Raw genomic sequence first — 19,173 nt, 5'->3', positions numbered from 1 at the left:
CGATTTTCAAGTTTGACCACTCATTCTCTTCGTCTCAATGCCTAGAAATGCGGAATCAGGTCAAACATTTGAAAAATCAATTCTTTCACTCCTAAAATGGGGTAAAACGGGAACTTGCTTTAATTTTAACATAAATTATGATTTCAACTAGTGCAATAAATAGATCTCGTTCTTACTAATTTATTGATAAATTCATCAATTCCCACAAAGAAAACGTGGGGAAACATTTGGGAACGGAATTTATTTGTACGGATTATTATAAAGAAAATATTTTTATCTATTTTATTAGTTACTATTAATATTCGTTATCTTCAAATAATACGACAAGTGAATATTTAATTCGAAAACGTAATTTTACTTTCCTATTATTTGTTTTTTTTTGAACAATTTGAATGTGGATGAAGTAAAGTGGTTTCCAGCATTCAAGGCCATCAAATGATAAATTGACAATTTGGGTAGACCAGTCGTATCCAGCCTCTTCATTTCTATTTAAATAGTACTCAATCATTACTAAATGCACAAGAGAATATTTTGGTAAAAATTATTATGACAAATAATATTTTTTCTTTCAACTATTATTATTCCACATTTATTTCACAGTTGCAATTCATTAATAAAAATATTTTCCTTCAAATTTTTAAAAACGTTACTTCAAAAAGAAAAAAAAGGTAACAAAAATTGTCAAAATCAATCAAAGAAGCATGCTTGTGTATTCAATCAAATATTCAAATGTGATATTTGAAAGATAAACATGCCAATGCTTTATCAAAATTCAAAAGGGAAATGCATCTCATTTTCGAGCCCCGGAAGTATATACTCTATGCATGGCGTGTTGATAACACTCCTAAATTGATTGGGGACAATAACAAATGCTTATCTCATAAATTACATGAGAATTCAACGGGTGCTTAAAAGCATTTTAAAGTATTATCGCGTGACGAATGACACTATCATAATCAGAGTGATATTTAAGTGTTGCTCTACCATATAATTCAAATGTTTCGTTAACACGGTACAGCTTCTTATTCACATCTATATAACTCTTCAGCTCGCGGCACTTTATATCATTACCTATTCGCGGTATATATCTTCTGATGGAAAGCATAGGTATGCATTAAATTCGCCTAACTCTTGGGTTATTATATCAAGTTAACATTCCTACCACCAAGGATGACTACGAGGAATACAAAATGAAAAGACCCCGGGGGCTTCTGCACACAATTATATCGTTGGAAATAAAGAGGAGGCAAACCGGCTCATCTCCGATAGAAACTTCTCGAGATATTTCTCCGTCTTTGAAACTGCACCAATGAAACAATCTTTACCCTCGTCTACATCATTATTTACTTTATGAGACTTTGAGAATAGACATTGAATTGGTATGAAAAATCTTGCTTGATTTATGGCTATCAAGATGAAGAACTTTATCAGATGAATTATTTAGAAATTTACATTTGTAAAGATTTTATCAAAATTTTATAACATCTTAACATTTGTTTTATTTATAAATTGTTTATTAAAAATAGATTGAATTAGTAACACATTAGAAGTCTTGTCATAATTGTAATACATTGACGGACTGGTGGAAATAAAGATTGATAAGCTCTTCGATTATTCTTGATTTAAAATTGGGCTGATGTAGCTAGTCTTGATTCAGTATTAGTCTAGAAGTAGGTCAAATCGTTTTTCCTAAATGGAAAGAAAGATTGAGTAGAAATTATCTGATGATTCCGGTTAATCTGGTCACACTACCCAGATACAATAAAATTTACGCTCTAAGATGGTCAAATTTTTCCTTCTGCTTCGTCAAAATTTCTCTCTTGCAGACTAAACTTTACTGTGTAACCCAGATTACTCTGAGTTGCAACGTTATTTTTCTTAATCCTTTCTTCCATCAAAGAAGCAATTAAAAATTTTTAAAATATCTCTATTTATTTCGGAAATTCAAATTTCAAATTGATCTCGAAAATGGAAAAAATAAATATAATGTAACTTATTTCAACTAGTTGAAGTATTATCAAACTATCTTTAGAATTATATGAGTTTTTAAATCTGATTTTACTCAACGTCATCAATAAGAATATGTCTTAGAACAACCAAGTAGATGAAAATCGTAATCAATTACTTTGCAATATTTATTATTTACTTAACAGATACAGTTGTTATTAAAATACATGAAAATTAAATAGAAATTATGCGTAAAAAGTATCTTATATAAAAAACTATTAATTGAAATAATATAAAAAGATGAATAATTGCAAGCAATATTGTTTCTTTTGACAAATCAGGAAAAAAAAGTTATTGAAGCACATAATTAGCCCTAGTCTAAAAATATGTATCGAACATAAGGGTGAAAATATTTTTACCTTGATATATGATTCTGACCTTATGATATAATTAACCTCAAAGAAATTATATCTGATCCTAATTACTGTTTTTAATAGTCTAAATATCATAATTTGGTTTTGATATGTTTTTAATTAAGAAAGCCTGACACTACTTGGTATTTCTAAAAGTCTAGATATTTCACTTTGATTCACATTAGAATCTAAGTAGACAACCTTCTTGAAACTTTATTACGTATGAGATTATGTTATCATACTCTAGACCTAACTTGTCTCTGAGAAAGCATACTTTCAGTAGCATACCTGATACACCTTAACAAGACTTGATATATATTCTACAGTTTAGCCTGAGGTTGATTCTAGTCAAGTATGAATGCATTTGTATTTCATTCTGTTTAACCGTTTGAGATATTTAAGAATTATTTCTCTTTAGACTTAATTAATTATCCTTAGTGATAATACATTACCTAGAACACATGTTTCGAAACTTTTTTATATTGATTTTGATAATTAATATGTTTTTGAAGTTAAAATGTTTCTAATGAAGAAGAAAGATTATTGGAAAATAAATAAATTACTTTGTGATTGTGAAAATAATTGTAAAAGAAAACAAAAAATATCCAATCATTTATTTTATTGAGAACATGAGAGAATTGTTTGATTTTTTCAATAACCTTTTAGAATTTGTGTTATGATATAATATATTAATCTTTCTCCCTTACTTTTCCCTCTTTGCTCTTGATCACATACGCACAAATGCCAGCTTATTAGAATTATCCCTGTGTGCGTAAAACACGCTTCAATAACGCAATGAACACCCGGGGTATATATGTGCGATTATTAAACACTCGCTGTCGACGAGATCCCCAGTAATCGTAGATGCTTTATTTTCTCCCAGAGGTTCTGCTTTATAAACTGCAGAATTTATTAAAAAATAGTCGCGCAAAAACAAATTGTTTTTATATTCATAAACAATGCTTTTTAAAATTAGATTCATGTTGTTTGTCAAATATACTTCCTTTGATGAAATATATATCAACAAAACATGTTATTGGAGAAACGTCTTTCGACAAATGATACAGATATGAAATCAAATATTGACTTCAAGAATATTCTTCTACCTGACATCAAAATATATTTGAAGTATGTGAGATAATTAAATTTAATTGATCAGAAAAAATTAATAAATGTAGAAGAATATCAGTTTGTGATTATATTTCCAGACAAATGATTCAATGAGTTTAAACAATATGAATAAAAAAAAAATATTACTATGCTTTCATGGAAAGAAAAAATAGGATCGATTTGCCATCTAGGCTGAACAGACCAGTAATTGGACGCACCCAGAAGATGAACGAATTGTTAAAAATAAAAAACTCCAATTTAATTTCAACAAGTCTGATTTTAGTTTCTGAATAAAAAGATTTATTTCAATAGAAAAAATTTTTTGAAATAAATCCAGAATTGATACCATCGAATAACTAATTGTATGAAATATTGCATTGATGTTGGTTACTACTCGAAATATTACAAAGCTAAGAATTTCGTAGTGGTATAAAATAATTTCACAAAGTGTATTCAATTTTGAAGTGCTAAAAATGAATTTTAAGATTTCAGACATCTTAGAATAAATAAAAAATGACTAAAAAATTCTATAAATTATTAACAGAATTTTAAAGATGTATATTTCTGTACACATGAACACGATATGTTATTGTACGGATTTGAATCCATATAAATTTGCGGTACAATAATCTAAATTAATTATTGTTGAGTTTCTATCATTTTCTGTGAACACTGATTGCTTTTACATAAAAGCATAATAATACATTCATACAATTTCAATTAAATTAATCTTTATCAGTAAAAATTAATTCTTGTAATTCTATTAAATTGATGAATCGAAATATTTCTTATTACTTTTAATTCAATTATTTTAATTAAAAATTGTGAAGATTTTTGATTTGGATTTTAATAAAAATTTTTTTTGTATTAAAATATTTTTTGTTCTGAGAGATGTTGAAAAAATTTTTCTCTATAATTTCAATAATTTTTTTTATCTAATCAATGAATAAATACCAAAGTTTATGATGTTAAGCTCGTTTCCCAACCGAACGGAATTGATTTAAATAATAATTGGTGTACCTTTTTTTTATTTTAATTAAATGTTATTTAGAAAATATTTCTATAATACTATTTCCGCAATAAAAGTATAAAAAATGAATAAATATCAAATTGAATATTTTAAAGAGCGTAATATTTATTTAAAAATGCTATAAAAAATGACAGAAAAAGCATCGTTTAACATTAAAGTGAAGTGAAATATAAACGTATACATAAAAGCGAGAAAGAGGCAAAGTATGCTGTGAGGGTTTTAGAGATAAACCTCTGGAAAGTTTAAAGTCTTTAATATAGGTGAACCGATTAAGGGTTATCAGTCTTATCTCACCTAACAAGACTAAATTATACAGGGCACAAAGAATAATTGCGAGAAATCAAACACGTTTCATTAAATGCTTCCATATATTTACTTGACTTTTTTATCTGTGATATGTTATTAATGTTTCACTCTATGCTTACTATCCATGTGTAATGATCAAACTATTAATTTTAACTTGACCAAAATTATCAATTTAATTCCATCGCACAACATTTACAAACGCTGCGACTAATTGGAGTAATATAACCAAAAAAGCGATTCATTCTTTTTTTAAACATCTTCTGTCACTAATTAGAAAGATTTTTTTTTCAAAGGAAGAATGTTTTATTTTCACTGTAATAACTCGAATCTTTGTAATATTTTTTATAGTCGTTTTAATTAATAATAATGAATGGAAAAATAGTTATGTAACTACATTATTTTCTTGCAATCATATAAATTAAAACGTAGTGAATAAATAGTAAACGTCAAAAAATTGAAAGTTGTGTTAAAAAACTTGCAAGTGTTTTTCTTACTAATAGAAAATTGGGCAATAAATAAAAATTTAAAGCTATAATTCGAGAAAAACAAATATTAAAGAAATTTTTTGGGTATCAAAAAAGCACAGGAATCTTTGATTTTCAATTGAAAAAAAAATGTTAAAAATTTTTAATACACTGCTAAAAGTATCAGGAAATTTAGCTGTTGCTTTTTAAGTATAATTTTTTTTATCAAGTCTTTAAAGTTTATAAATATATTTAAATAATCATTCTCAGTTTAAAAAAGTTCATTCTTCAATTTATCTTCAATGAATGAATTTGGTAGAGAATTTAACCGTTTATTCTCATTGATTAAAAAATAATTAAGTATTATTGAAAAAAACTCCATGACATTTAATGATTGCAAATGTAAAAATGTCTGTCAATCATCAATTTTTTTAATAACATTAATCATAAATTTACTACAACAAATCACTTTTATCTGTTAAATAGATGTAGATACACTCACAAGATAAATTGTCGAGATTATAATGATTCAAAAACACAAGAAATACAACTGAGAATAAAATTAATTTGATATTTCAAACTGACGGTAAGTTTCCCGCTTTCTATGACACAGATAGATTGACGAGCATCGTTCGTCTTTCGAAGTTGCACGCGGTACGGAGAAACTGTCGAGACTGCGTGACGAGAGTCGACGAGGGTGTTTTCCAACCCCCGTTAGTCCACCTGAAAGCAAAAGCAGCAGGGGATATCTCTTCGGTGTGAGTTTCTGCGTCCCCGGTTATACCAGACGAGAATGGATGTCATGGAAACGCGCGCGTGCCAATCTGCGCATGTGTACTTCATTCACCCTTTTATCCCTTTCTTTTCTTTATCTCTTTTACTTTTGTTCTTTCACTTTTATACCCTTTTTATTTTTTAACCTTTTTTGCCTGTAGTCTAACAGCTGCTTCTTACTTCATGGCAACAGGTCATGCTTTTATTTTTGTCTAGGAATTACTCGGAAATCGATCACAAAATAATTCTCTATCAACTATTTCTTGGTTTTTCATATCATTTGTGATCATTTCAATTTCATAACATTTTATATAAAAAACCAATAAAATTCCTCAAACTTATTTTTTACATGAAGTACAGTAGCTAAGATATTTGACAAATTTCAATCACAGAGAATTGGAAAAATGAAGTTACAAAAATTTCCCTGATTGAATAAACGTACTTCAATCAATCAAATATTAATACAATCACTGCAAATCTCACATTTTAGAAGTGTTTTAATTTAGGTTATTTTTTTAATTTAGTTATTAATTTAAAACACTTCTAAAATGTGAGATTTGCAGTGATAAAAACTGAAATTCTTTTTTTGATCATATTTGTTTAATAACAAAACTATTAATATTCATTATTACCAAAATTATATTTTATTTTCCTATGAAGAATAGTTGTTAAGAGCACTGATTATTAAATATCTGTATAGATATTTTCACTCTAATTTTTTTAGATACATATAATATTATTAAATTTCATTAGCAATTAAAAGGTTTAATTATTTAATGGAAATAAAATGAACTTTCGGCTATACATTGTAGTGATATTTTAAATTTGAAATTATGATGTGAATTTGTATAACAATATGAAAAGTACAGCTAAAATAAAGACTACGAAAATGTATTCTGATAAAGACAGATTTACTTGGTACGAAAATGTGACTATCTGTCTTTTAGTCTCATGAGATTGTCGTTCTTTTCACAATGTAATATATCTGACACTGCAATGATAGAATAGGAATAAATTCATATTATTATCATACCACACAACATATATAGGGAGAAGGATAAAAGTATAATAATCTTCACAACTGTATGAGTAAAAATTATCGTCACTCATCAACCTAAGTTTAAAGAACAGTCTTTTTCCAATTTTTATAGTAACACGAAATTAATTAACGACCATCTTGAAACTTTTTGTAATCTTGCAAAGTTTCTTTCACAATAGAAAGTTAGAGTTCTTTGAAGTAAAATAATTATCATCACCAAGGTCACAAACAATATGAACTACGAACTAGTGTCATATTTAAATGGCTCTCAAAGTTGCTTTGTGCTTTCTCAAATTATTCAAACGATTTACTTATTATTCTTTCCTGCAATTGGGATGTCAAATGGTTGTAATAAAGACAAGTTTGTGTGTCTTAATCTCATAATTAATACATTAATATGCGGACTGTCAGTTGACTGGTTTAATTACTACACACAATTTTATTTTTGGGGTCATATTATTGAATATTATTTGAATGTTTATTTAAAAATTTCAAAAAGTTAATATTCTATAACTTTTTGATAATGTAACTTATTATGCTGATTAAAAAAAATATTTTTATGTGAAGATTACTAGGTAAATATTCTGGAATTAATGATTCCAAGATTTCAAACACCTTGAATGATCTTTATAGTAATTTTTGAATTAAAATTCTCTGTACACACTGACCATAGATCCAACGTAGCCACTAGATGGTGTATTTTTTTCGTTTGAGTTGTATACACTGAGAGAAATTAAATAGTTGGATTCACTGTTCTGAGCTAATTTTATGAACAGTGAATCCAAGCGGAAACTTCAAACGAAGACAGGCCGATTCACTTAAACAGTCCGGTGTAACTGGACAAGCCAGGCATAAGTAATTCGCTGAATATTAGCAAGGATCTTGGAAGCGGAAGTTTATTAGGTCAACCCTTATAATAGGGAAGTTCTTGAGTAGTTGCAATATCCATATCATTTCACCGTTAATTTTTTTTTCTTTTTACCTTTTCCAGCATCATAATCAATAAAAAGTTGTATTCTGCATCGAAGAAATTTTTTTTTAATCATTAATAAAATTTCATCTTAATAGAAAGTTTTTTATTTTATTAGAAAATTTAAAATAAATAAAATATAAAAAAAATTAGTTTACATGGAAAAATACTTAATCTAAGATGAATTAATCTAAACTTAGAAGGCGAATAATGTTTACGATAAGTTATAGTAATTCGATTTTCTGAGAAAAAAAAAGTAATTTAAATAGACGTGGAAGTGGAATATTGAAAATCGATTGTATTTTATAGTAAATTAATATAATCAAATCAAAAACTTTAAATAACAATTGCAAGTATATGTGTAAGTATTTTCACTCATTTCTTTTCTCTTGCCTTCTTAAAAACTATGAACATCTGGAAAACTATTTCACTATTGAATTGGATTGAAAAAATGAGTTACATAAATACATTATTTGTGAAAAGATAGTTTTTATTATTAAATAAAATAATGATAGCCGAGAAGAACCATTAAGATTACTCGTAAATGTAATCAAATCTTTATAAATTAGAAATATAAAAATAAAATATGATACATATTGACAACATGTCCCGCTAAGATTGATGGAAAGAAATCGAAACAAAATGTATTACTAAAAATATTTAAGAATGACTTGCATTTCTTGTATCACTAGAAGCATAACTTAGTTACTGTTATTATATAAACGTCACTTTTGGGTATAAAATTATGCCGAATATTCGATTTTTCGGTTCAGTTGTTTCTGTTGAACACGGGCTGATTTGCCTGACAGATAAACTGTGATGAAAATTGATCGCATTTTAAAAAACCTTGTTATATTTCATGGTCATCTTAAAATACAAATCTCGACAAACTTAAATTTTATAAAGATTCTTTTCATCATTACAATAATATTAGTTACATAGATAGTCGTTATACACTGTAAGACAGCAATAACAATGATACACGCGTGTACCTTCGTCTGCGCATACAAATACTATGATGCTACCAAAAGCCTTTCATGCTACTGGAAAAAGGTCCATATACATACTTTTATCTATTCTCGTACATTTCAATGTCATTGTTCAAAAATAATTTCAAAGTACTTTAAAAAACCTTGAAACACAAAGATATATTGTGTATTTGAATTTAAATTTTCTAGATCAAGTACACTAATAACTTTCCACTGGAAAATTAAAAACCTATGTAGTAAAAAATACAATAAAATGTGATTTATTTTTCATTTAATAAACTAAAAAACGATTTAAAAACTACCCACAACGTTCCTATACAAAACACCACTTTGTGACTTCTTTTTCCGCTCCAAGATCTAAAGACTATGTTTAAACGCAAATTGAAGCTTTTACTACCCTCTGGTCACCCCTCAACCACAGTGGGATGCGTAATGCAGAAAACATAGGGGTGCCCTTACCACATTTAACGACTGTCCTGCCGCGTAAGGCTACATATCAACCACCATTATGACTCTTTTCCCAGTTATAAAAGAGAAAAATTTTTCTACAAACACACATACACTCATATGATCAGAAAATATGTATACACATCATTTGTACCCATGTACAGCTTGGATTTGTTTCTATATACTACAGCATCAGCAATGTCTCTCGTTCCTCTTAACAGGATGTTCACGAGGGATGTAATATGGGTGTTAAACAAAGCATTTCGTGCTCAGAAATCAGAGATTTCTATGAATATAGGAATCAAGCAAGCCGTGTAATCGCTTTTGATGTATACAACAGATAGTTCATCGTAATAGGTACATTGGAGAGTGATTTTGGTTAGTATTTCCTTGAATATATCCAGAGGAAAACAGTACAGCTTTATTTAAATCAAGAAAAAGACATTTTATTAAATGTCATTTGATGGAAGCAGAGGACGAAGTAAACGATTGTGTGAATACTCGGAATGCTAGAATTTCTTCCACAAAATACTGTGATGAACACTGAAAAGAAAGGTTTAATAAAAATGGATTAGTTAAAAATGAATCCTGTTTAGCTGAGTAAAAATTAGCCATAACTAATTCACTAAATCATAGTCTCTATAAATTCTGATGTATTAATAATTAATTTGATTAATTTGATGTTATTTACCAATTAAAAATAAATTGATTGAAAGATAAATAACTAAGTAAAGTTCTATAACATATTCTTTTATCAGAAGAAATCTTACATCATTTTCTTATAATAAAATATAAAAACGACTTTGATAATATCATTTGAAAACACTTGTTGATAGTTGTTAAACTGCAATATGTCCATTTTAATGGAGACTCTACATTGAAGATGTAAACTAGCGCGGAATGAGTAATTTCCTTTTGTCATTTCAAAGCTAAATTCTGCATACATACTATATCTAGATATGAATATAAAATTTTTTATGAAGAATAACGTCTGACAATCATTATTTTTAACGATGTTTTTTTCCATTATCATCATCAAGAATTGTTTCACTAAAAATTATATCAAAAATTGTATATTATAAAGACTCCTAACAACGTGTTATGAATAAAAAAAATTCTATAAAAAAAAGAATCAAATGCTTATGTTTATTTAAGTAGGTAATGGTAAACAAGTATAACATACACATGTAGTTATGTCTAAAATGATCAAACACTGAAAAATTGCTACCCGCAGCAATTACTTAATGATAAGAGCGAACAAGAGTTAGAGAAATAGCCGAGAATACAGTAGAAGATAGCTGGTTGAAAGACATTCACAAGAGTAGTGATCTGTTCACGTTTCTGCTAATTAACCACGAGGATCGAGAACAATTTTATTGGAGCACCCGCAATGTATTTAATCAATGTCAGTTTAATTAAGTTGCAAAGGCTTTCTAGTGAACTTTTAATCTTTATTAAACTTAAAGAGATCTAAATAAGAGTGAAAAAATATTCAAATAATGGAGTAAGAACGATTGTCTTGTAATGTTTTAAAATTAGTAACTACAATATTTTTATTTTATACAATTTAATAGAACTACCATTTCACGGTTTTTATAATAACTTTTTTGAATTTAAGTGATAAGAACTTTAGCTTTTAAGCCACAATTGCGTCTCGGGGAATGTAGATGTATAGAAGACGGAAGAAAAAATACAAAAAGGCCAAAAAAATTTTACCTCACTTGCCACTGTCAAACTTGACTTGATTTATTAACGTCTCACCCTTGCTCCAATCCTTCCCCTTTCACTCTTCTCCGCTCTTTCTGTACTAAGTCTTTTTATTTTATCTTCCTCTTCATCTTTCTATTTCCTTCTTTCGCTATACTATTCGCTTCACCACCTTGTCGATTTGTACAAGCCACATAAGAAATTGATTTTCTTATTGTTTCTATTGCAAACAATCTAATAGAAACATTGAGAAGAAGCTTTTCTATAAAAAAAATTACATAAGATATTTTTAGGTGATGAATCCTATGGTATGACAATTTGTATTCAATTTTACCAAATGTTTGATGACGTAATCATTTGGTATAGATTTCAATGAATTAATGAATTAAATTGCATTAATTCAAATATTTGTGAACTATTTATGTTTTTTGTATTCATAACTACGATTGGAATGAATATATTTTTTCATATATTTTATTTCACAATAAACAAATTACTTTCGCTGACAATACAACTTACCTAGTAAAGGCTGTCATTTTGCCATTATATTGATACAATAAAACATGTGAAATAGGATATATATCAACTCCATTTAAAACGACATAAATTTATTAATCGACCTTAATCTGTAATACGCACTTGAAGTATTTGCATAACTCAAAACTATGCTGGAAATAGCATAAAAATATTATTTATCGTAATTTATTAAAAATACTGAATTAAATTGTAAGTTCACACTTTCTTTTAAATTTCTTTCACATTAATTTAGTTTTAAACAAAATGTTTTGATAATAACAATTAAATTTGAGCATATACGTACGTCTTACAATCACTTTGAAGATTTTTAACCTAAATAAGATTGTACGAATGAATTAAAGCAAGAAAGATCATAGACGTAAATGCATGTGGTGCAACAGATATGCATTTACGTATACACGAAAGACTGTCTTTCATAGTTTCTCATGCATAAATGTATTGCTCTCATTGTCGACAAGGGACATTACCTCCACTTGTTTGTTTCATCGACATACAGATATGGATATATAAATATATTTATTTTTGTTAAAAAATATAGTTTAAAGAAACAAAACTTACCGTGAATCCAATACCAACTGTAGCAGCAAAATTTCCTGTTTGAAAACTTCCAGTATCGAACCGAACAAGTAAAGACGTCTTACCAACACCACTATCGCCCAAAAGAATCGTCTAGAAGCATACAACATTTTTTTAATTAATATACAATAGTTTTTAAATTATTTTATATTGAATTTATAAGTAGGCATAATAATTTTAACAAATTGTTTGTTATGATTCATATAGGAGCAAAATTTATCAAAGTAGTCTGCTATATTGTATAGTAATTTTTCCCATCACGCAAGGGGTGTCACCGAAAGACCATCAAATTGATTCTCTCTGTGTTAAGAAAAAGAAACTAAAAATGTACTTAGTTTTTCACAACAATTTGTTAAGTTGAAAAAAGTTAACTTAACTCAATCGATTTTTAGATAGGGCAGTAGTTCTGGGAGAGAAACTACTTTCGATTCAATAAATAAAGAACTGAATTCATCACGTTTCAAGTAGATTAAACAACTTCTAAATAGCCAATTGGCTACAGTTCGAATCCTGTAAAATCAAAAACAAAAAATACTTTTCTACATTAAAATTCAAACTCTTCAATAAACATTTTTTTTTAAATTGAAGTATTTTTCTTCAGAAACTTCTTGGACGTCTACCAAAATCGTGTTTGATGTCTACTTCCATCTGCTTCGGGTAAGTAGAAAAGGTACAATAAAATTCTGTATGAAGTTTACAACAAAGTAGAAAGGTACTTAACACACTGATTAAGAACATAAGTTAACCAATTAGATACGGAGAAAAAGATTTCAGTGAATTTTGCAGAGTTATCTCATTTTTACTAGAGTTCACAGTAATGCGGGATTTTGATTTAAAAATTCACTTTAGTGAATTAACTCTACAGTTAGTACAGGAAATTTTCAAGTATATTATCCAATTAATTTTTCTTAGTCTAAAAAAAATTATGGATTTGGAACAACAAAGAATAGCTGTTTTAAAATTGAATTCATTTCTGTATTACATACTTTTGTTCGAATTCAATTAAATATAATTCAGTCTCAAAACATTATAAACTATTGAATCAAATATGAATTGTTGACTATTGTTGTGACTGAAGAATCCAATAAGCAAAAAAAAGTTCCGTATTTTATTTAAATTCAGCAATACAGACGTCAATATTTTTAAGTGCATTTCAAGTTGAAATCGAGACCTAAAAAACTTTTTGAATAATAAATAAAAATTTATTACTTCTTAATTGTTTGAAACATCTCATTTCACATACTTTATAGAGGTTAAGTTTAATTAAATAACTGTATTTAATCATCTTGTATTAAAGTAATCTTTAATGAAAACGACTTATCCTCATGAATTAACTTTTATGCTACCACAAACATTAACTTGCTACAAAAGTTAATTTCTTTACTGAAATTTAAGAAGTATTACTTCCTCATTAATAATCATTAATTTATTTTCTTAGTGATAGTTTTACTGATAAACTTTTCAAGGTTGTTTAAGACTGCCAATATTTTTTTCGTTTCAGGAATTAAATATGAAAAATAAACTCTCTTTCAATTTTGATAGCCGAGAAAAACTATCATAATTATTCAAACAAAAAAACAAAATATTATTAGCTCTTTCTCTATTTTTCCTCATCTCTTATTTTTCATGTTCTATCTTTATTCCGTGGATTTTCCTGCTTCATTGCTTTGCAACATAATCCAAGCGACGTCCCTAATACCCTAACCGGAGGGAAATAAGCTTGTCTTCTTTACAATTGGTGCACGAGTGTAGCATATTAAAAGGGATAAATGTATAATTGTCATTTTTATCCAATTTTTGAGTGAAACACCTGTTGTTTTACCAATTAAATAATAAAAAATTCAATTTTTGAAGAAAGTTGAATAATACACCTGCTTGATTTATATAAAATTGAGTTATATTGAATAATCCAACCATATTTGACCTTTAGATATATTTTGACATGGTTCAAAGAATCCAATTTAAAAAGAAACAGAGTAATTATAACATAGACATGTCAATAATTAATCTTACAATATTATTTATCGAATCTGTAGTAAAATTCAATTAAGAAATTCAAATTTATATTTCAATTAAACCAACAAAGTATTTGATAATTTTTTTAAAAAGCTCAAACTAATTTTCTAATGAGATAAATATCTTATGTAATAATTCAAATTTAATTTAGTAATTAGTCTAAAACGAATGTTTTCAATTCTTATTATATATTGTTTGATCGAGGATGATAGAGAATTTTTAATAGACTATATTCTTTATATAATATAGATTGAAAGCCAGATTTAGTATTTGATGGAATGTATACAAAAATCGACAATTTAGAATAAAATAATAATGACAATTAACTTATTAAGTTAGTCGAAACTTGTAGAAAGTAATAAAAAATTGGCAATAATTTCAGTTGATAAATTAATAATAATATTTAGTAACAAATATTTTTTGAGTTGATCTCACAATTGAGCAGTATTCAACACTTTGAGTTAGTTAAATTACACTTGCCGCCAAGTCGACCCGAGTTGTTTGTTAATTTTGAATAAACAAAGTACACGATTTGATTGAGTTAACAAGAGTAAACTTTGCCACTTCTCTGGTACAGATAGGTAACGAAATATCCCAAATACTTTATCCCTTACCAAAATATCCCCTGACGAATTGCCTCCCCTTATGAACATCCCTTCATAAAAGCATCCCCTAAAGATAATATCTTCGTACAAAAATATATTTCATCTAATTTTACACGGATTTTTAATACGTCTTTCCTCTTCCTCCCTTCACTCTGACCAATTATTAAATGTTATAGAAAATATTTATTTAATTATTTATTTCCGGTTGACCATTTAATATTACTATTAATTGCGTACAATTTTTTTATGGGGAATACTTTCGCAAGGGAATGTATTTGTGCAAGGGTATTTTGTAGTGGGAATTTTTTTAACAGGGATAAAGTGTTACAATCCCTCCGATAGCTATGAGTCTATAGACTAATTAAAACCATTTAAATTATAAAATTTGACCTTTAATTAAGGCTATATGATGAACTGTTTGAGCAATGTCACAATTAATATGTGCTAGTTCACTTTGGAAAATTGACAGGCTCATCAAAATAAAAATAAGCAGCTCAGAGTAATTCGATAAATAAAAATTGAATAGGCCAAATTACAACATATACCTTTTTTGTTATTGTACTCGTATTTTTAAATTACTTATTAAAATTGTTATCCTTATAATTTTAGTTATGATATTACACCAATCATATAAGAAAAAATAATTTTCTTTTTTTTCTTGTGATGAAAAATTTAAATTAATTGGAAATCCATAGCAATGATAAATTTAAAGCTATTTCAATGTTATTACGATAAATTAATCAAAAGATATAAAATAACAGTTTCAGATACTTTTTAAAGAATGACGTTTGAATTTTTAAAACATGTCCATAATTTTTTAGGACATATACATTATTTAATCAATCAATAAAGAACTTAATTAACTTTTTGTTCAATATTTAATGAATCTTATTTGCTTCAATCATAGCAGAATATACATTTTAGAAAAAAAACTTGTTTTTGTTACCAACAGGAAAGGTGACATTGCGAAAGGATATAACGGAAATTCATGCTTGATAAGAGGCTATAAAATTGCACTTGTAGTATTACAGCATAAGCGAAGATTTTCGTTGTTACTAGTATGAACTTTCCAGATACTTAAGTCATGCTAAAATACTTTTGTAATGTCATAAAAAAATTCCCATCATACTTTTCCTTGTAAATTTTAAAATATCATATTTACCCTCGTCGATGTACGTGTCATATCATTGAAGATTTTTTTAATGATTACAAGACCTATAAAAATATATTCACAACTCTAAAAGTTTTTTTCCAAATTAAAAGTTTACACTTTATTATAGTGCGGTTATTTATACATTCAAATGGAATTTCTACATTATTATTTTTAAAAAATAATTGCGAGTATTTTTTGAATGTATTTTTTTCATCTCTGTAACTCTTTTGAGAGACTGAGTTTACACTCTCCTAAAATGAACCAGTGAATTCACTGATCCATTTTTAGAAAAATGTATTATTTGTAAGAAATGTATTGTTTAGTAAAGAACAATGAATATCAAAGAGTATTAAGACAAACTTGTTCTTTAGTCAATTGCAGAATATAAGAAGTATAATAACAACGATGTGCAAAATTCAAGATCGTTTTTTATAATCTACTTAACTGCCATAAGTTTAAATACTTCATTCAATCTTATAAATTCTAAGCTTTAATTTTTACTTAAAATAAAAAGAATTAGTGATTGTGTTATAAAGTTCCATTAATTGTCAACATCAGTAATTGTTTGTAAAATATTGATAAATGACAATACGCTCAAGTAAACATAACGCTGATATTTAATGTGATTACGATAATTGATTATACATTCAAACTACATAGAGAGAATGTTTTCAGTGACTATTTTTTTGTCCAGTTCGTGGTAGACTTGACACTGATAATCAGTAAAGAGTCACTGATTTATAATAATGTTCATTGATTTATTTAAAAAGAAGAAGAAATAAATTTATGTTTAATGTGATGTTAAACGAAAAATTTTTCTCAAGTATCACATCAGCAGAGGCCACATTCTGCACATCATTGTAAAGTGGAACTTATCCACATGTTATTGCAGTGCATGACCTACCATTCCCGGAGAATATGACAGAAAAGTTTTCTCTAAACGTATGTTATTTATTAAAGATCTTACATGGAGAGTTTACTTGATACTTGAGAGGTATCTTAGTAAAATAATTACTTACAACCGAAAATTCATTGTTGAACAGAAATATTTGTACTTTTAAACTTTGAAACGTGGAGTTGTCATTTTTTCCACTTACATTTAGTGAAAAAATTCTCTCTGTGTACATTTTAGAGACATTATATATTTTGTTGATAGAATGAGTACAATTCAATTGAAAACTCAAGTAGTAGAAGAAAATAAAAATAAAAAAATAGTAATAAGATATCTCGAGAACTAAGTATTTTTAGTGATGAAACAAATGATATATCTACGGTTTGTGGCTTCCTGACACAGTCGGTTAGTGACCTCGTTGGTATTGCGCGTCGCGCGACGATCTAACCGGAAGTCAACGGTCTTTTCACTGCTCCCGCACGTCCAAAAGAGTACTTCAGTGCTTCCAACTTCTGCATTGTCATTTTTCGTCCATTAAAATGAGTAATAAATTTTTTTCTAAGACTTCAAAGGCAATGCAGAAGACGTGCGGATGTCTCTAAGAATGTCGTAGATCTTTTTGGAACGCAAAGGATCGCATTACACCCAACGAAGGTCGGACTTAAATGCTGGAAGGAAACAGAGTCGAGAACTACCAAGTGTTTGTCAGCGGTTCTCATCCATAATCTGTATTTTTCAATCAATAAATCACATCTTTAGACGTAAAAGCCATGCTTGAGAATCATCATGATTTTTTTTATTTTTGAATAAATTAAATCCAGGGCTTAGCAAAGGCGTGTTCAATTACACCCATCATACCAGACTTGTCATTGAAATCAACTTGAACTGGTTGCAGTCCACAATAATGTGTCTGTAAGAGCATGAGTATGTCAAGGCAATCACTCGTGCGACGAATAAAAGAAAAAATATGTCTCATTCTCTTCACACTTTGTATTCCAATGTTAAAATGAAGCTTAAAAATGTAGCCTATATTATATGAAAGAATAAGAGTAGATGAAATAAAAATAGTACATTTACATATGTAGTTATCACAAGCCAAGTCATCTCACTACTGTTGTGAATACAAGGCCGTGATCATTCGTATGCTAATTGGAATAGTAATATCAGCCCAGTCGCATAAATATCACGGAAAAAGTATTGAAAAACATCCTCCAAATCACAAGGATGAAATCTTTTCAAATATACCGTAAGCTCATTTTCAACAATTATTTAAATATTAAAGAAAAAACACTTGAAACTTATATCTCTTAACTCATGGCTGATCAAAAAACAATCTTTTTAAAACTACTTTCAGTGAATGTTTTTAAATAATAAGTTACTTACTAAGTTTATCCTATAGAAACTTTTATTTTTTATTCATATTTGAAACACTGGCTATTATTAAATAAATAAAATAAATTAAAAATAAACAATTTATGGTTAATTGTTGATAAAATTAGTTTTTTAGATAATTACTTATCATAAACTGATGCTCAATAAAGATGTCTTTATATAAAGATAATAAAAAAATAACGGTATTATAGCAACAAATAAATTTAATCAATTAAATTTTAATTATTAAAATTAATGAGTTTTTGTAGTTATGTTTAAATTTACTTTACTTAAAATATTATGATTTAAATCATTTTTTTTATTGTTTGTTGCTGCACACTGGTTGATCATGAACCATACTTAATATCAGAAATATGTAATTATTACTTCATAAATAATAGTTCTTAGGAGCTCGAGTATTCTCTTTTAGTATTATAAATATGCTGCTCCGAGTGCATAGAGATAACGATACTCGGCCTATCAGTGCAAGACGTGCTTACGTGAGAATACGCGGTTTCTCAGCTCCGCATGCGCACGCAGATAAAAAAAGACTCATGGAAATTTTATGATGTTGTCAAGAAAACCATTGCTCATTGAAGATACATGGATTTTGTATGTCAATCATGATAACAATTTAAAACTAACGTGACAGTAAAATGAAGAATTATTTCCCTTGCGACAAAAAATAAACATTTTGGTGTTTATAGTAAAATGCAATGCTTCAAATTTTTATTTAAATGATCATTTGTTGGACTGAACATCTACATTTGTTGATATTTCCACGTATTTTTAATTTTTTATAAATAATTTATCATTTAATTAATTTG

General features: G+C 27.6%; 1 protein-coding gene and 1 long non-coding RNA gene across 9 annotated transcripts in view; both read right to left on the bottom strand.

Moving 5' to 3' along the window:
• Rab26 (RAS oncogene family member Rab26) overlaps positions 1-19,173 on the bottom strand; it is a 164,452-nt gene that overhangs the window by 24,042 nt on the left and 121,237 nt on the right. For 6 of the 8 annotated variants that reach the window (XM_035092595.1, XM_035092594.1, XM_035092593.1 and 3 more), the window contains one exon: positions 12,292-12,402. In XM_035092595.1, the coding sequence (XP_034948486.1) occupies positions 12,292-12,402 (111 nt within the window). Of the gene's footprint in view, positions 1-5,772; positions 5,924-12,291; positions 12,403-19,173 lie in introns of those variants that run through there. The other 2 variants (XM_035092600.1, XM_035092602.1) reach the window with 1 other exon arrangement.
• LOC118072599 (uncharacterized) lies at positions 8,670-11,849 on the bottom strand. The gene is made up of 3 exons (XR_004691020.1): positions 11,716-11,849; positions 11,206-11,458; positions 8,670-10,032 (listed from the first exon to the last, which is right to left on the bottom strand). It is a non-coding gene; the product is annotated as an uncharacterized lncRNA (long non-coding RNA).

The sequence above is a fragment of the Chelonus insularis genome, unplaced genomic scaffold (genome assembly GCF_013357705.1).
Source record: "Chelonus insularis isolate UGA/USDA-ARS -01 unplaced genomic scaffold, ASM1335770v1 contig_94_pilon, whole genome shotgun sequence".
Lineage (NCBI taxonomy): Eukaryota > Metazoa > Arthropoda > Insecta > Hymenoptera > Braconidae > Chelonus > Chelonus insularis.
Note: the sequence above shows the minus strand (reverse complement) of the source record. Positions and strands in the feature narration are given on the sequence as shown.